The sequence below is a fragment of the Heterocephalus glaber genome, unplaced genomic scaffold (genome assembly GCF_053883595.1).
Source record: "Heterocephalus glaber isolate CG9 unplaced genomic scaffold, H.glaber_assembly_v1.0 deba00000546, whole genome shotgun sequence".
Classification (NCBI taxonomy): Eukaryota; Metazoa; Chordata; class Mammalia; order Rodentia; family Bathyergidae; genus Heterocephalus; species Heterocephalus glaber.
In genome coordinates, this window is record NW_028258147.1 from 7,156,618 (window position 1) to 7,176,708 (window position 20,091).

General features: G+C 37.6%; 1 protein-coding gene across 2 annotated transcripts in view; it reads left to right on the forward strand.

The window, feature by feature from the left end:
- Positions 1-20,091, forward strand: part of Tnpo3 (transportin 3) — a 91,993-nt gene that overhangs the window by 27,804 nt on the left and 44,098 nt on the right. For both annotated transcript variants that reach the window (XM_004856367.3, XM_004856368.3), the window contains 4 exons: positions 1,098-1,254; positions 14,982-15,125; positions 18,281-18,456; positions 19,203-19,341. In XM_004856367.3, the coding sequence (XP_004856424.1) occupies positions 1,098-1,254; positions 14,982-15,125; positions 18,281-18,456; positions 19,203-19,341 (616 nt within the window). The remainder of the gene's footprint in view (positions 1-1,097; positions 1,255-14,981; positions 15,126-18,280; positions 18,457-19,202; positions 19,342-20,091) is intronic.

Consider the following 20,091-nt stretch of genomic DNA (forward strand, 5'->3'; position numbering starts at 1 on the left):
TGTCCAGTGTAAGAAAATTTTATAAAGAAAATTAACATATGTTCCTTGAAAAAATTCAAACAGTATAGTAACTCAAAATATAAACACCATCTGCTTTCCTAACTTCTATATTTTATAATAACTGTTGTTAGTGATGGGCTGTATAGCTCCCTAGAATTTAAGCATTTTAAATAAATGAGTACATATATACCTTAACATGCATATACCTATGTATTTGTCAGCCATACTGAATATATTTCATATGCTTTTTTCACTTAATACATCATAGTTATCTATTCATTATGACATGTAGATATCATTTCTTTTTTTTTTGGTACCGGGGATCGAACTCGGATCCTTGCACTTGCAAGGCAGGTGCTGGAACCACTGAGCTAAATTCCTGGCCCGATATCATTTCATTGTTTGTTTTGTTTTGGTGTTTTGCAGTTCGGGGATCAAACTTAGGACCTTGCCCTTGCGGGGCAGGCGCAGTGCCACTGAGCTAAATCCCCAGCCCTATCATTTCATTATTAATGGCTATGTGTGTATCATTACATGAATGTCTGAAACCTTTTTTTATTCTACTTAGAGAGGACATGTTTTCTTGTTTTTCCTTTTTAAAATATATTGCAGTATATATTTTTACATACTTTATATTTGCCTACATATATATAATTTTTAAAAATATACATAATTTTTTTGTTTGTTGGTTTGGTTTGGTTTTTTGAGACAAGGTCTCACTATATAGTTTAGACTAGCCTTGTACTCACTGTGTAGCCCAGGCTGGCCTCAAACTTGTGACAATGCTCCTGCCTCAGCCTCTCCATTCCTGGGTCACAGATGTGTGCCACCACACCTGGCAGTAGATAAATTTTTTATGAAAGGTAAATTGCCAAAAGTGGAAATATTGGTCAAAAATTATACAACTGGAAACTTTGGTTGGTGGATCTTTCTACCTTTCTAAAAGATTATATTTCTATATAAGATATTATATCTTTGCTCTTTCCCTTAACCGTAGTGGAAATGTTCCTTTTGTTGTTGTGGGCTGTCCTGATAACTGCTCTTTTTTGATTGACTCTCAGTAACTCATGATATATCTTCCCCTTTTTGTTTTCCAGATATAGCAATGATGTAACTTCTCTGCCTTTTTTGCTGGAGATTCTTACAGTGTTGCCTGAAGAAGTACATAGTCGTTCCTTAAGAATTGGAGCTAATCGGCGCACAGAAATTATAGAAGATTTGGCCTTTTACTCTAGTACAGTAGTGTCTCTATTGGTGAATAAGTTTTTTGTTGTTTTTGAGTTTTGTTTTGGTTTTTTTGCCTAGGGGCAGAATAATCGTGGTTATTTTGTAATTCAGTTACATTATTGTGAAAAAGCTTTCTTTGTAAAATTTGGCAGTGATGGTACTTTGGTGTTTATGTAAAACTTTACAGTTACAAAAATGCTTTTAGAAACTACTTAAGCTTCTACATAATACTCTGAGGGTAATGATGTCCATTCTGTGAATGAAAAATGAGCTTTAGAGTTACACAACTTTAATTCAGAGTTTGAACTCAGGCTTTCAGATTACATACCCCATTCTCTACTATTTTATGCTATGGCTGTAAGCTGTTAGCTCATGATGAAGGATCATGCTAAGAAGTATGTATAAACTTACGTTAGTGAGGAAGCGATTCTTTCATAGAGACAAATTGAAAATTTGATAGGAAGGTGATAGAAGACCTTAATTGACCTTTGAGTCATATCAGTTATGCATTAGCTAATACTACATTTTTTAGAAATAGAATTAAAATAATTAGGTCTTTTTAGATCAGCTAGAATTTCTTTTTTGACTGTTTTGTTTTGAGTCTTGCTATGTACATTAGTTCTGGCTGGCCTTGAATTCACTATGTAGCCCAGGCTTGCCTTGAACTCTGATCCTCCTGCTTCAGCTTCCCAAGTGCTGGGATTACAGGCATGTACCACCACACCAAGCTAGTTGGAATTTTTAATAATATAAACTAGAGGTGGGTAAACTTATGGTCCATGAGCTGGCTGGTTTTTTTCAAATTAAGTTTTATTGGAACACAGTTGGACCTGTTTTGTTACATATTATATATGTCCATTATTTTGGACTATATCAATAGAATTGAGTAGTTTTCACAGAAACCACATGGCCTGCAAAGCCTAAGATATTTACTGTTTGGTCCTTTACTGAGAATGGATACTGGTTCCTAAACCAAATGGTCTTAAGTTGATTAGCCCCTATCTTAGGTCTTTATGGTCTAGCCTAATTTTCTCAATAATGTGGTTATAGGAGGTTATTTTTCAGGGATTTGTTTCAGTGCTTTTGTTGATATCATAAAGCTTTTTGTTTGAAAAAATGATTGCATTAAAAATTGTGTCCAGGGCCAGGGATTTAGCTCAGTGGTTCCGCCACCTGCCCTGTAAGCACAAGGACCGGAGTTTGATCCCTGGTACCAAAAAAGAAAAAAATTGTGTCCAGCTTGATATTAGAAATTCATTGGAAAATATTAAATATGTTTAGTTTTCCAATTAGTCATTTATTTTAAAGAAATAGTGTTATAGAGAATTAGAAAAGATAGATAGTTGGACTCACATTATTTGGAATCAGATCCTTTATTTTTATTTGTTTTGTGGTGTTGGGGATTAGACCTGCAGCCTCACCCATGCTGGACTAGTGTTTTATTATTGTATTATATCCCTAGCCTCCTTCCCCCAACCTTTTTTCTGGAGGTGAATCTCACTGTTGTCTGGGCTGGCTTCAAACTTCTGGGCTCAAGCAATGCTCCTGCTTCGATCTTCCGAGGCTTGTCACTGTGCTGACTGCAGTTAACCCTTTAATAGTTATTCTCTATGAACATAGTATTTTTTTTTTGATACCGGGGATTGAACTTGGGACCTTGCACTTGCGAGCCAGGCAGCAGAACCACTGAGCTAAACCCCTTGCCCCCATAGTATCTCTTTATGAACATGTATACCAATATTTTAAAAATCCAAATGAGATTATATTCTACCTAACCTTATGCATCCCACCTTTTTATTTATCTAGTTTCATCTTTACGTTTAGTAAGTTTTCGTATCCAGTGATATCTTTCAGGTCATGTTCACATTTCTCCAGTTGGTTCTAAAATGTCCTTTACATAGGTTTTGCAAATGAATGTCCATTGTAGAACCATGCTTTATTTCAGGTTCTTAATCATAATCTTCCTCGTTTTTTCAAAATGACATGATATTAAAAAGAATGAACCAGCTTTTTTATAATATACAGTATCTTACTTTCTGGATTTTCTGATTGTTCTTTCTTTGTTTCAGTTAGCTTATTTTTTCTAGCCTCTGTGTTTTCTCTTAACTGGAAGTTAATCTGAAGCACCCCTTCTCAATAGGGGTTCCTCAAGAGAAGTAGTGCCCTAAGTCACCTGTTATCTGTAATGAATTCTCTAGTCTTCTTTAATAATGATACTAACTGTATACCATCTTTAGGATAATTGAGAAAATAGTTACTCAGGTTCTTTCCTCTAGGATTTAATTCTTTCCCAGCATCCTCGTTGAGAAAAACTGAGAGGCCTGATGGGTTAGTTAAAAAAAGTTAAGCAGGGCCGGGGATTTAGCTCAGTGGTTCCGCCGCCTGCCTTGCAAGCACAAGGACCCAAGTTCGATCCCTGGTGCCAAAAAAAAAAAAAAAGTTAAGCAGTTTTGGCTAGAACACAATCATCGATAATTATGCAGCAAATTATTAGACGATCCCAGTAGTGATACTAGGGTTAGCCAGTGAATCAGGACAGTGACAGTTTGCTTCTTCTCTATGAAGTTTGCTTTTTCCCTCTTATAATATAATGTATATGATGATAGCTTGTTATTTTATGTTTTTGTTTTCTGGTACTGGGGATTGAACTCGGGACCTTGCACTTGCGAGGCAGGCAGTGGAACCACTGAGCTAAATCCTTGGTCCATAGCTTGTTATTTTATGAATGTCCAATTTTTTTATCAAACTTTTGTCTGATTTTTTTTTTTTTTTTGAGACAGGGTCTCACTATTAGTTCAGGCTGGCCTAAAAGGGCAATACTCCTGTTTCAGCTTCCCAGGTACTGGGATTACAGGTGTGTGCCACTCACCTGTCTGCCTGATTGTTGTTAAATTCCAGTTGATAATCTTTACCATAACCAATAATTTCATTATGGTTTGCTAAGTGATGTTTTACTAATTCTGTCATTTCTTCTACGTGTGCATTAGTTGACATTCTTCTATTAGAAAGATAGGCTAAATCTTTTTTTTTTTTCTCTTTGGGACTGGGGATCAAACTCCGGACCTTGCACTTGTGAGGTGGGCAGCTGCACCATTGAGCTAAATCCCCGGCCTGGCTAAATCTTTAAAAAAAAAATTTTTTTTTTATTCTTCAGTTCTTTTATTGGTACATTTTAGGTATACAATACGTTTACATTTATCATTGGGTGTTTGTACCTGTACATGATGTATCTTGATTCTTATTTTTTCCCCATTACCTGTGTGCCCTTCACCCCCTCCACCCTTCCCTATTTACATAGACATCATTTCCATTTTTTTTTCTTTTCTCGTAATTTTTCCTTTCTCTTCTTTCCTTTCCCCTTCCCCTCCCTTCACCCCTGCCTCTTTGGACCTTTTCCTATTTCAAATTATCAATTATTCATTTTAATCGTTTTCATCCTTATTTACACTTTCAGTTTCTCACACTAGAGGAACTATTCGGTATTTACACATGTGTGTCCTATTTATTTCACTTAAGAGTATGACCAGGCTAAATCTTAATCTAAGAGAATTTCCTACTTACAAAATAAGGATTTACTTTGAAGTGGCTTTTTTAAAAAATCATTCTTTTTTGAAAAATTACGGGCTTAACAGATTTTTATTGATTTCAGTAGGCATGCTTTAATATAAAGAATTGCTAACAGGAGATTTACAGTAATGAGGGATTGCCTGGTAAATAAAGAGAACTCTAAAGAAAATAGAAATAAAATAAATACAAGGAACAACCATTGGCCCTAGGGCTGAGATAAAGCTTCCAGAGAAGGAGGAGTCCTGACTCTCTTGGAGAAGGCATATGACTCATTAGGCTGCAGAGAAGTTGTTAGCAGAATCTCCTGGCTATGCCAAAATGTTATCAGGTAGTTCCTTCCGAAAGTGTCTTGACAATTAAATGTTACTAGGTTCTGGGTTGTTCAACTTTTATTTGAAAAAGTAAAAGTAGGGCCGGGGATTTGGCTCAGTGGTGCCTCTGCCTGCCTGGAAAGCACAAGGTCCTGAGTTTGATCCCCAGTACCAAAAAGCAAAAGTAAAAGTGAAGAATGAAGGAGAAACTGGCTCTGCAAAGTTAGCTTGGGCTGAGTAAAAGGAGTAAAGGCATTAAAAGGACACCCTGAAGAAAGCAGGACGGACTACCTTGAGGAAAGCACTAGCAAGCTCTTCTTAGCCTCTGTGTTCTTTTATACTGTCCAAATCTTGAGGAAACCCATGAGAACTTCTGCATCGGAGTTCTGAGAGGTGGTGCTAGGATTCCATGCTTCAGGCTAATATTAAAGACCATGTTCAAGGCTTTGGGAAGGCTTTGTGGGTGTGTTCAGGATTTTGGAATTAACAGGTCATGCATAGTTCTCCAGCCAGTTTTGCCACACCCTAATCTATTTCAAAGTCACTGGTTCTCCACGTTGCTATAAGTCTATCTCTTGAATTTTCTGGAAAGCTGCTTTCCATGAAAGCTGTTCAGGATTCTTTCTCTGGCCCCCACCCTGTGCCATGGACATGTACATTCTAGGCAAGCACTGTTCACTAATCCAGGCCCCCATCTTAGTTCAGACAGTTCTGATGTCTCACCAGAAGCACTCTGCTACAGAACTGTGTAGCTGTGGGTACCAGGGAAGGTGCTGGGCATTGTGCACTGGAAAAATTGAGAACTATAAGAGTCTGGTATTGGGCTGGGGATTTAGCTCAATGGTTCCGCCACCTGCCTCGCAAACACAAGGTCCCGAGTTTGATCCCCGGTACCAAAAAAAAAAAAAAGAGTCTGGTGTTGGAAAAGTTTTTCATTCTTCAGGAGCCAGAGACACTTTACTATAAAACCATTGGTAAGACTGGAGGAAGTTGCTGGCCAGAGCACTGAAAGAGCTAGGCCCCAGAGAAGCTAGGAGTCTGGTGCTAAAGAAATTTTCACATTTTGCAAAAGGCTGTGGAGTGGGCACATTAAAGCCAGTAGTAAACTTTTCCTTCTGTGGTGTTTCTCCAATGTCCTCAACTGGCAAAACTTTTGTACTAACACAGGAAAAAAATCCAGATGTGTTTTCGTAGAGCAGTCTAATAGGGTGAACTTGGAGTTGGGAGGCAATAAGTTTGTAACTGGCCAGAGTCCTAATGCATTTAAATTCTGTACAGTGGCTTAACTAGCAGGAAAGGTACAGACCTACTACATTACTCATTTACATAAATAATCCACAGGTTATAATTAGTTACAGTTAAAGATACATCACCATTAATCCCCTTCAGAATACTCTCTGCTTCAAACACAGTTATCCCATCATTATTGGTTTTTTGTTTTTTTTTTTTCTTTTCATTACCGGGGATCAAACTCAGGACCTTGCATTTGCCAGGCAGGCATGGTGTCGTGGAGCTACATCCCCGCCCCATGTTTTTTGTTTTTTGTTTTTTGAGATAGGTTCTGGCTTTGTTGTACAGGCTGGCCTTGAACTCATTATGTAAGCATAGACTAGGTTGGCCTTGATTGTGTGGCCATCTCCCTGCCTCAGCCTCCCAAATGCTGGAATTCCAGGTGTGCGACACCACACCCAGTTTCATGGTCATTTTGACTTTGGGGAAGACCCAGAAATTTTACAGTGCCAGATACAACTAATGTTTTTGGGAGCTGGCCGGCACACAGCAGTGACATTGACCATATTTCTGATTATACCCCATAAAGATACTTTGGAAAGAGAACTCCCAGAATTGCTTCAGAAAGTAGCAAGAATGAAGGAATAAGTATGTTCAAAGTGAGAGGAAGTATTTTCAGGAAATTAATGGCAGTGTATCTTTGTAATAATATTTTTAAAATTAAGCATACACCCTATATTTTGATCCTCACTTATATCCTGAGTGGGTCTCCAGTGCTGTTGCTTTCTACCCTCCTGTATGAGTATACTGTGCCCATCCACCTTAAACCAGGCATGAGTGGTTTTCTTTTTCAGGTATCTGGTCATAGGCATGGATCAAGAGGCAAGAATCAATGTGCAAAGAGCTGGTTTCTTAGGAATCTGAGCCACTTGCTCATGCAACTTTTACCTTCCAGACCTTTCTGATCCCGATCTCATACTATTTCCATTTGATGACAGATTATTGCTCCTCATCTTTGGATGGTAACCTTCAGGTAACAGTTCATAGTAAGAGGCTTAGGCTTTACTGCTACCTGGTGTCTCATGGTTAGATGTTTAGTCTTTACCAAAGCCCATTAGTAAGCCAGAGGCTGCTTCTCAGAAGAATTGTTATCTACAGAATAGGGCATAGATTTGCTTCAAAATCCTAGATGTTTGTACTGAGTTATCCATTGGTACTACCCAGAAGCTCCATACACATTAAATCCAGAATTTTCTGGAATTACACTAATATCAAGGAGTTTGGCTCCTCCTAGTGTTATATTTCATCCTTGTTCTAACACTGTCACACCCACACGTTACCCCAGGTTTCTTTAGTTACACATTAGCAAAGTTTTGCAGTTCTCTTTGTAAGTTGTTTCTTTCTATAGGTACTTGCAACATGCTGAGATTTAACCCTAATTGTGAGTCTAGTGGCAACAGGGAATATTTGTGACGGTCATGAAAAGAATGGGTATCCTCTTTCAAGGCACTGTCTCAGGTAGAGCCTTATCAGAGGGCTTTTAAGGTGAGGAAGGTAGAGACGAGGGCAGGTGATTTCTGCTGGCAGGGAGACCCAGAATGATTTGGGAGTTTTGATCAATTATATTTGAATCTGGCCACATGTCTCCATTTCAAGTATCAGAATCACATTCTTTACCACTTTCCTAACTTAGATATGAGAAATTAGGTGAGACCAAATTCAACCGTTGCTTGTAATTCAGCAGGCTATACAACTAAGTTTGATATATGAATTTCAGCAATATTAGCCTTGTAGCTGCAAAAAATTATAACTACTTTTAGGACTGTCATAGAAGCTGTCTGATTCTGTGTACTGAGTTGAGCTAAAAGTTAATGGCTCTAAGCTTGTTATTTTCATTCTTAAACATGGTATTGAACTTTTTCTGGCTCAAAAGATCTTCCTGCCTTAGGATCCTGGGTTCCCAGAATGCATCACAGTGCTTGACATTGAACTTTTATTATTCTTCTTGGTCTAATAGAGGAACTGATCCTGGCCTCTACTATTTTTCTCTCTCCATTCTGTATTTTGTTAATCTAGGATCTCAGTTCTTATTTATTCCTGCCATATTTTTATTTGTGAGCTCTGGACTCTGTGTGGCATTTATTTTATAGCTTTGAGGCTGTACTTTAAAAACAGAATTTTAATAATATACTACTCAAAATGGAACTGAGGATACCTTTTCTTTGGAAGCTTTATGGTGTGTATTTTTTATTTAATTAGCAGAATTTCTTTTTTTAAAAGAAACTTGTTTTAGATGTAGAGTTTTTTTTATTGAGTCAATAGTCAGAATGTACAAGCAGGTCCTTTCATTTGTAAATAGCATGTCTTATTAAAACTGAAATGTCATTCGAGAAGCATAAAGGCCAAACAATTCTGTTATGAGTTTATATCAAGGGATTAAGAAGATTCAGAAGGAAGAGATTGTCAGTGCTAAAAAGAAAACTCTCAGTGACTCTAATTCATGGTAAGGGAACTGAGTTACTCTGTATTCTTTTGCTACCGTCAGCTTTGAACCTTCCTTATTAAAATAAGAGCCTTGGGCTAGGGATTTAGCTCAGGGTGCTGCCGCATGCCTCGAAAGTGGAAGGTCCAGAGTTTGATCCCCGGCCTACTATAAAATAAAATTTAAAAAAATAGCCTACTATTGGCATTCTTCTCAGGTACATTCATTAGTTTACTGAAATAGTGTCATAGCTCTTTCTAAAAATGCTTTTATAGATTCCAGGAAACCACTGACATCTGAATATTTTGTCTCTGAGTACCATGGGGAAAAAAAGGCTTCAGAAAGTTTTATGGTAAATAACAACTGACTAGAACTACTTAATCTGAGGGGTAACCAAGAGTTATTGAACTATATTTGTGACCTTTTCTCTCTTTTGTGGTCCTGGGGATTGAACCTAGGGTGTTTCCACATACAAGGCAAGTACTTTACTACTGAGATATATCCTAGCCACCTACTTAGCTAGCTAGCTTGCTTTCTCCCTCTCTCTCTCTCTGCATATTATACAGAGTAGTGGATTTTATTTTGGCATATTTGTACATGCATGTGATATACGTTGGTCATTCCCTCTCCCTTCATTCCTTTTCCTTCTCCCCTAATCCCCATTCTCCTCCTCTTTTTTTTTTGGTAGGCGGCAGAACCATTGAGCTAAATCCCCGGCCCCCCCATCCTCCTCTTTAATAGGTCTGCCTTCTACTTTTTTGTTGTTTTGGTTTTTTGAGACAGGGGTCTTACTATGTAGTTCAGGCTGACCTCAAGTTCACTGTGTAATCCAGGGTGGCCTTGAACTTGCAGCGATCATTCTGCCTCAGCCTCCTCAGTGCTGGGATTACAGGTATGCATCACCATTCCTGGCTCCCATCTACTTTCATCTCAAACCCCTCCCCCCTAACAAACACCTTTTCCTAGTTTTTTCATATAGGAGAAAATGTGTGACATTTGACTTTCAGGATCTGGCTATTTTATATAATAGGATGGTCTCTAGTTTGATCCGTTTTCCTGCAAATGACATAATTCTGTTCTTTATGACTGGATATTCCATTGTGTATGTACAACACATTTTCTTTATCCGTTCATCTATTGATGGACACCTAGGCTGTTTCCATAGCTACTGTGAATTGTGCTACAATAAACATGGGTGTGCAATTATCTCTGTAGTATGCTGACTTTAATTCTTTGGAGACTACACCAGGGAGTGGTATAGCTGGAGCAAATGGTAGTTCTACTTTTAGTTTTTTGAAGAACTTTCATACTGACTCCCATACTAACTCCTGTACTGGCTGTACTACTTTATATTCCTAGTAACAGTGTAGAAGATTCCTTTTTCCCCACATCCTCACCAGCATTTATTGGGGTGTTTGTTTTAGACAGGGTGTCACTTTGTGGTTAAGGCTGGCCTTAAACTTATTAGGTGCCCAGGATGGCCTCCAACTGGCAGCAATCCTTCTGCCTCCGCTTCCCAAGTGCTGGGATTACAGGCATGGGCCATCATACCTGGCCAAGTTTTTTGGTACTGGGGATCGAACTCTGGTCCTTGTGCTTGCTCAGCAGGTGGCAAAACCACTGAGCTAAATCTCCGGCCCTGGTTAAGTTTTTTGTATACTTGATGATAGCCATTCTGACTGGAGTGAGATGGAATCTCAGTGTAGTTTTTCTTTTGTATTGTTGTTTTTGGGGTTTTTTTTTTTAGCAAAACATTTATTGGGTACATTTTAGATGTACACAATGTAACACTCATCATAGAGAATTTGCACATGTACATAATATATCCTGCCTCTTCTTTTTTTCCCTTTCCCCCTCTGAACCCCCCTCCACTCCTTATATGCATTTTTGGATTTTTTGAGACAAGGTCTCACTGTGTAGTCCAGGCTGGCCTTGAACCTACAGTAATCCTTTTGCTTCAACCTCCTGAGTGCTGGGATTTTAGGTGTGCGCCACCGTGGCCAGCTTGAATCTCAGTATAGTTTTGACCTGCATTTCTTTGATGGCAAAAGATTTTTTCATATACTTATTGGGTATTTGTAGTTCTTTTGAAAAATATGTCCAGTTTGTCTGTTTAGTTATTGGACTATTTTGTTGGTTGTTTGGGGGGGTGATTTGTGTGTGTGTGTGTGATTGTGTTTTAGTATTTTCTGAGTTCTTTGTTCTAGATATTAATCACCTGTGGGAAGAGTAGCTAGAAAGATTTTCTGTGGGGTGTCTCTTGACTACTGATCTGTTGATTCTTTGCTGCACAGAAGCTTTTTAATTTAATGTAATCCCATTTGTTGATTCTCCTGTGGTATTAGAGACCTATCCAGGAAGTCTTTGTCTGTGCTTGTGGCTGTAATTGTTTCCCATGTGTATTTTTCTAGGAGTTTCCAAAGTTTTAGATCTTATACCTAGGTTTTTGATCTATTTTGAATTGATTTTTATATAGTTTAAGAGATAAGGATCTAGTTTCTAGTTTTTTTCTTTTCTTCTTTCTTTTTTTTTTTTTTTTGTAACAAGGTCTCACTATATAGTTCAGGCCAGCCTTGGACTCACTATGTAGCCTAGGCTGGCCTTGAACTCGAGGAGATCCTCCTGCCTCAGCCTCCTGAGGGCTAGGATTACAGGCTTGCTACCACACCTGGCAAATTCAGTCTTATACATGTAGATATCTCCCTCCTGTACGTAGTTTCTTCAGGGTTTTTGGCATGATGGGTATTGAATTTTGTTAAAGGACTTTTCTGCATCTCTTGAGATGACCATGTGATTTTTATCCTGATTCTATTTATGTGGTGTATTACACTTGTTAATTTACATATTTTTTTTGTTTTTTGAGATTTTTTGGTACTGGGGATCGAACCCGGGACCTTGTGCTTGCCAGGCAGGCGTGGCGCCACTGAGCTACATCCCTGGATGATTTACATATGTTGAGGCATCCTTGTGTTCCTGGGATGAAATGAACTTGATCATGATGTATGATCTTTTTAATGTATTGTTGAATTCTGTTTGCAAAAATCTAATTGAGTTTAGTATCTATACTCATCTAGGATATTGGTCCATAGTTTTCTTTTTTTTATTGAGTCATTGTCCAGTTTTGGTATCAGATTGTTACTGGCTTCATGGAATAAATATGAAAGTGTTCATTCCCATCCTATTTCATGGGATAGTTTGAGGAACATTGGTGTTAGTTTTTCTTTAAAGGCCTGGTAAAATTCTGTGGTAAATCCATCTGCCCCTGGACATTTCTTTGTCAGTCTCATTGTTCGTTATTGATCCATTTAGGTTTTTTATATCCTCTTAGTGCAGTTTTAGTCATGTGTGTCAGATATTTATCCATTTTTTCTAGATTTTCTAATTTATTAGAATATATGTTTTCAAAATAGTTCCTATTAATCCTCTGGATTTCTATGGTATCTGTTACAATATTGCCTTTTTGTCTCTAATTTTTTAATATAGGTCTTATTCTTTTGGTCAGTTTGGCTAAGGTTTTATCCATCTTTTTTATCTTTTCAAAGAACTACTCTTGTTTCATTGATCTTTTGTATCGTTCTTGTAGACTTCATTAATTTCAGCTCTGATCTTTATTATTTCTTGGCTTCTATTGGTTGGTTCTTTTTCTAAGATCATGGGATACATCATTATTTTAGGCCTCTCAGCCTTTTTTAATATAGGCACTTATAGCTATAAACCTCCCTCTTAGAACTGCCTTCACTGTATCTCACAGATTCTGCTGTTGTATTTCCATTATCATTTGATTATAGGAATTTTAAATTCCCTCCCTGGTTTCTTCAGTAACAGTCACCAGAAGTGTGTTTGTTTAATTTCTATGGTTTCACTTGTTGATTTCTAGTTTTATTCTATTGTAATCTTGTAGGATGCATAAAATTATTATATATATACTTTTTTGTGTTTTTAAAGATAGCTTTGTCACCTAAGATATGATTTGTTTTGGAGAAAGTTCTGTGAGCTGCTGGAAAGAATGTGCTGTTTTTGGGTGCAATACTCCATAGATGTCTGTTAAGTCCATTTGATCAATAGTGTATTTAATTTGATCCTTCTTTGTTGATTGGGGGGGTGGTCTGGATGACCTGTTCATTTCTGAAAGTAAGTCATCCACTTTAATTATTGGGATCTACCAGTTTCTTTATGTTGGATAAAGTTTGAGTGCGCCAATGTTTGGCACATATCTCTTGTTGTTGTTTTTCAGACAGGGTCTCATGCAGTTCAGGCTGACCTTGTGATCCTCCTAAGCCTGAGTGCTGGGATTATAGGCACATGTCACCATGCCCAGTTTGTATTTGCTTTTAAAGCAGGATCTTACTGAGTTGCCTAGGCTGTCTTGAATGCAATTGAGATTGTAGGCATGCACCACTGCTGCCAGCTTTTAGGTTTTTTTTTTAGTATAGGAAGTCCTGATACTAGTAATGTATTTGTTCTGTATATACAAGCAGATGTGAAATTTCAGAGGTAGCTGTAGTATTGTAGCTAAGATCATAGACTTTGTTTTTTGGGTTTTTTTTTTTTTTTTTTTTTGGTAATGGGGATCAAACTTGGGTCCTTGCACTTAGGAGGCAGGCAGCGGAACCAGTGAGCTAAATCCCAAGATCATAGACTTTGAAGCCTTACTTCTAATTTTGAGTCCTGGCTGTGCTCTTTATTAGCTCTGCCATATTGGGCGAGTTACTTACCCTCTCTGTCTCAGTTTCCTCGGTATCTGTTCCATTTTGTGGGGATTAAGTTTAATTAATACATGTAAAGCTTTTAAAACAGTGTCTGACACATACTTGAGGGCTCAGTAAATGTTAGTTATAATGAATGGTCAGCATATTTGTTATTTATGTGTTCCTTTCCCCTTCTAAAATGTAATGGCCAGGAAGAGAAAAAAAGTAAAAGAACCAAGTATGTTCATATTACTTATACTTACTTTCTTTTTCCATTTTTTCTGACTTCTTAGAAGAAAAGCTTAGTTTGCCAGGTGTGATGGCCCACACCTGTAATCCCAGCACTCTAGGAGGCTGAAACAGGAAGATCAGAAGTTTGAGCCCAGACTGGACAATTTAGTGGCTTAGCAAGACCTTGTCTCAAAAAGGCAAGCGGGAGTGAGGGTGGGGGGGTCCCTGGGTATGTAGTTTAATGCAAAGGCCCTGGATTGAACCTTCAGTACCATACATACATAATAAAAAGAAACAAGAAGAAAAAGAGGGGTTGATTTAAAAAAAAAAATTGGTAGTTTTCCAGACCTTAGTATCTTCAATATTGTGTCCTGTGAGAATGATGCAGTCACATATTAACCCCTCACTTCATCTTTGTAAGCAGCCTGAAAATCCTTGGAGGACAGTAATGAAACAGTCACCTTGAATCTAGAGGAAGTTTTCAATCTGGAGGATTTTCCTGTATTGCTTATATTAGCAATATAAACATGAATACCAAAAATGTATTTTTTTTAACCAAAAATGTATTCTTTATACTGTGCTTGATATAAACTTATTTGAATCATTTCTTTTCTCTTTTATTTCAATCCAGTTAAATATAATTCAAACTAATTAAGAATCATGTGTCATTCTTGCCTGATAATGCAAACATAGGGCTACCTAGAATTACAAGCACCAGCCTTTAGATCTGGTTTGATGGTATTCCACCCTTTCCCTGCTACCCCTTGTCTTAGTTACCTGTCTGATTGCTGAGACAAAATACCTTGACACTCAAAGTTAAAGGAGGAAAGGTTGATTTGGCTCACAGTTTGTAGAGTATTCAGATACTGAAGCTTTTTATGTGGGAGAATACAGTGATGTTTATTTTTACTCTATGAAAACCAGGTACATAGGTGAATAAATTTTACTTTTAAAACAATTGTATTGATAATGGAAAAGTGGGAACTAACTAGCCTAGTAAGTTATTTGTGAAAGAGAGTTTCTGAAACGTGTTTATTACCTCTCTGTCTCACTTTCCCTGTTGAGAAAGAAGAGATAGTAGTATTGTACCTACCTATAGAATTTTATTGGGGAATAAATGGATTAATGATGTTTAGAATGATGTCATGTACAAAGCACTGTCAATTTTAGCTGTGATTATTGTTGTCCTCATTATTATACTTGTAAGGTGATTGACATTGTTTTAATTTTTTTCTTTCTATTCAGATGACCTGTGTAGAAAAGGCGGGAACAGATGAGAAAATGCTTATGAAGGTCTTTCGCTGTTTGGGAAGTTGGTTTAACTTAGGTGTTTTGGATAGTAACTTCATGGCTAATAATAAGTTGCTAGCACTCCTTTTTGAGGTTTTGGTAAGTAATGGTTTTGCTTATCAAAGTATTCCTGCTGTAACCACTTTTAGTAATTAGCCTTCTGGGTTGTGTGTTTTCATATTTCTGGATAGAGCCTGGAAAGTGAATTGTAAGAAGAAGCAAGGTCTTTTCCTTGCTATTAAGTACCAAATGGTATTAGTTTTGTTTTGTTTTGTTTGTTTGTTTATTTTGAGACAGGGTCTCACTATGTAGTTCAGGCTAGTCTTGAACTCACTGTGTAGCCCAGGGTGGCCTTGAACTCATGATGATCCTTCTGCCTCAGCATCCAAAGTCCTGGGATTTCAGGTGTGTGCCACCACACCCAGCTTGAAATAGTATTAGTTTTAATTCTCAGAATGTAAGGGAGAATAGAATAAGAGCTGTGTTCTATTCAGATAAATAATTTCCATATTAAAATTCAAGTAACAGTAAAACCATTGATCTCTTTTTCCTTTTATAAAAGTCGTAATAGTGGTCATTGTGTCTTTGACATTACCATGACATAATTACCTGTACCTCAGAAATTTAGAAAATAAAAGATAGAATTTTAAAAATCATCAGTGCATCTAGAGACAATTATAGATCAGAAAATTATCTTTGTAGTTTGGAATAGTTTAGTTAAATATCAGAATACCTGTGTGTGGTGGCTCACCCCTGTAATCCCAGCAGCACTGGAGAGGCTGAGGCAGGAGGATAGCTGTGAGCTTGTGGCCAGCCTAGACTACATAGTGAGTTCAAGTCCAGCCTGAATTACACGAGACTCTGTCTCAAAAAATAAGCAAACATACACACATACATCAGTATATGTGTAAATGGATTTTGGGTTTTTGAGATTAGTAGAGTGGTAATACCTTGTTATATACTTGAACATTTCTTCTCTATACTTTGATAGTAGAGCCTAGTTTTGCATTCCTGTCTTAATAGGTAGGAGTCAATGAATACTGAGAATAAAACTGTATTTTAGAATGAGAAACATTGTATTATCTCAAGCATTGATATTAAGATGTAAATTACTTCCTCTCTTTTTCTTTTTTTTTCTTTTTCTTTTTTGGTACCGGGGATCAAATTTGGGACCTTGCACTTGCAAGGCAGGTGCCTAAACCACTGAGCTAAATCCCCAGCCCTCTTTTTCTTTTTTTTTCAGTACCGGGGATCGAACTTAGGACCTTGCTCTTGTGAGCCAGGTGCCGGAGCCACTGAGCTAAATCCCTGGCCCAACTTCCTCTCTTTTTCTTAAAGGGTTTCATTCAGTGAAAATGTATTAATATGGAAGTTTTGTATATACTGGATATATGTTGATATACTACTTTTTAGAAGATAGTAGCATGATACTGAGTTGATAATATTGTGAGTTAAAGAAAAGGAAAGCAGGGCCGGGGATTTAGCTCATTGGTTCCGGCGCCTGCCTCAAAAGCACAAGGTCCCGAGTTCGATCCCCGGTACCAAAAGCAAAAAACAAAAACAAAACAAGAAAAGGAAAGCACATTCTTCAAGGATGCATTTGGCATTTCATTGTTTTTTTCTTGTTTTTTGAGACAAGGTTCTCAGTTTTGCCCAGACTAGTCTCAAACTCTTGAGCTCAAGAAGATCTTCCTGTCTTAACCGCCCAAGTATTGGCTTGCTTGTGGCTCTTGTTAGTTTACTTTTGCTGTCATTCTTGCATCAGAAGCAATTCAGCAGCTTCAAGAACTCAGAAAACTTAGTATGCTTATGATTGTTTTGCTAGGCATTACCTTTGTCCCTATACCCTACCTACCTCAGTAATGGCAATTTTTATTCTTATCTCACCAGATTGTATAAAGAGTAGTCATTATGAGTAGAGTCAAATCCTGCTTTATGGGCTGGGAATTTAGCTCAGTGGTTTCGCCGCCTGCTGCGCAAGCGCAAGGACCCGAGTTCAATCCCTGGTACCAAAAAAAAATCCTGCTTTAGTTTCCATAAATCCTATTTACACATGAATGGAGGAAACCCTAGAATACACTTCACATTTAACATTAGTGACTTCTGGGAATTGGAAGTTGAATAAGGAAGATGCTAAGTAGTGTGCCAGTATTATCCTATCTACTCTGCTGATCCCATGTCAAGACCCCACTACCACTTATAATAAGAGTGTTTCCAGAGTCAAAATAAAATATTTGTTTTTTACATCCTTTGGTTGAAAATCATGCCATATTTTAGTTTGTTTTATGTTTTAGTCACAACTTTCTTGTATAACTTATTTTCTCTATATTATTTTTTAAAACTTCAAATAATTTGCTCTATAAAAAGAATAAATTTGAACATTTACCTTTTTTTAACCTAATTTTAAAAATACAGTAATATAAATTATATATTTGAGCCACCACTCAGCCTTAAAAATAATTTAATGTGCCAGGTGTGATGGCACATGCCTTAATCCCAGTACTCAGGAGTCTGAGGCAGGAGGATTGGTCCAAGTTGGAGGCCAGCCTGTGCTCTGTAATGAGTTCAAAGCCAGCTTGAACTACATAGAGAGACCCTGTCTCAAACCAAGAAAAAAAATTTTTTTTTTTCAATTTTTGAGTAATGGTTTGGCTAGATACAGAGTTCTAGATTCAGTATTATTTTCCTTCAAAGTTTTTATTTTAAATTTTTTTCCCTTCAATATTTTTTAAGGCCTTGCTGTCGTTCACAAGTCTATGTCATTGTTAATGAGAACTGTTTGATTTTTGCTTCTAAATTACCCCCTCCTCTCTTCCTCAGAAACTTTAAGAACTTCTGTTTAACTTTAATATTCTGACATTTCACAGTGATGTCTTTAGGTGTGGGCCTTTGGTAGCTGTTGAGCCCTTTCATTTTAGGCAGTACTTGCATATCAGAAAGAAGATGGAAAATATTTCCACAGACAAAAACAGGGCGGAGAACAAACAGGCACTCTGTTTGAAGGGGCTGGTATGAAGAAAAACATTGGAGATTAGAAATCACATGACTGTGATTGAGGTTCAAAAAGGCTGATTTGTTTGGCATGCAGGAAAATAGAAGTAGCATTGGGAAGATTGATGGATGTGTGTATGGAAAGCCATGACTTCCAGGCTGTTACATGTTTAAATTTTATGTTTAGAAAAGGCTAGAATTGTTTTCCTTCTGTTGGATTAAAATGATCATACTTCTTGCCTCCCTGTGTTTGCTCCCTTCAGCAACAGGATAAGACCTCATCCAACCTACATGAAGCTGCTTCAGACTGTGTGTGCTCAGCTCTCTATGCCATAGAGAATGTGGAGACTAATTTGCCATTAGCCATGCAACTTTTTCAGGGAGTCTTGACATTGGAGACTGCTTATCATATGGCCGTGGCACGTGAAGATTTAGACAAGTGAGTGACTAAGGCTGGACCTCTGAGTTTATCTATGGTCTTGTATTCTTTTAAGTTACTTTTAAGATTTTTCATTTTTTGCAGTGCTGGGTATTGAATCCAGGGCCTCATACATACCGGACAAATAAGCACTCTGTCATTTAGCTACATGCCTAGGCTGTTAAATCACTTTATTGTATAGCTCTCATTTGTGGTTCTCAGTGATTCTGTTTAAATATAAGAACAGTGCATCCAGGGCTGGGGATTTAGCTCAGTGGTTCTGCCGCCTGCCTTGCAACCGCAAGGACCCGAGTTCAATCCCCGGTACCAAAAACAACCCAAAAAAACAGTGCATCCTAAAGATACTCTATTATTCTCACCGAAACCTAGAGTGGGAAATTGGATGCAGAAGAGGTTGGTGAATTACCAATTATGGAAAGTATTAATTGTTTGCACTTACAGAGGAAACAATGTATGAATTTGGGATAAACTTTAAAACACCAGTTGTAATTTGATAGGAATTTGTTGTTTTTTTTTTTTATAGGAATTTGTATTCAACTCTTTTAATAATGGAGAATTTGAATTGACTTACCAGTCACTTGCTTATCTATGTAGAAGTAGATGTTCTATGTAAAGGTATCTGCTGTGGATACCATGATATAGCATAGTAGATATAGTAGATATAGCATTTGATTCATGCTGTTTGTGAGTATTTATATATGATATCCAGATTTCTGACTGCTCCTCTTGTTCCTTTTCTTCTACAGAGTTCTGAATTACTGCCGTATTTTCACTGAACTATGTGAAACTTTTCTTGAAAAAATTGTTTGTACTCCAGGCCAAGGTCTTGGAGATCTGCGAACTCTGGAATTGCTTCTGATCTGTGCAGGGCATCCTCAGTATGAGGTAGTGTCAATACTGTGCTAAGGCCATCAGTTCTCTTAAGTTGTGTGTTTCATGTCATCTGTATTTCATTTCTTCATGCCCTACTTGTATTCTCAAGAAATTAGTCTTGTTTGCAACTAGTGTAATACAGGAATTATGTCTTTATTGGAATTTTCTATATTTTTACTTGGTTAGCTGGGTTGACTTGTAAGCACCTCAAAGAGTCTATTAGAAAGAAAGCCTTTCTGCTGAGCCCCTTTGCTAACTGTTCTCTAGAGCTTAGCAGCTAAAAATTGCACTGTATTTGTTAGCAATCCAATGCTGTTACACAATAGCTGAGATAACTAAAAAGGGAAATCGTTTATTTGGTTCATAATCACAGGTTTCAATGCATGGTTCTCCAGCTTCATTGCTTTTGGGCCTGTGGCAAGGCAATAAATCATAGAGGTGAGGAGTACATGAAAGAGGAAGCCCAGCGAGGTATAAGAGAGGAAGAGGAATAGGAGGGGGGACTAGGGTCCCAGTATCTGCTCTTAGGTTCTGTTCCAGTGACCTAGCTTCCACTAAGCTCCACCTCCTAAAGGTTCTGCTACCTCCTAATACCAGCACAGGCTGGCTACAGCCTTCAAAATGTGGGTCTTTTGGGAATTATTCAAGGTTTAAACGTAGCACACACCAAATCCTAACTGTGCCTTTACAAGCCTTTGCACCTCATTTTTCTCTCCAAATGAGGGATGTAAATGAGAAAGGGATTGAAAAAAATGAAGAATT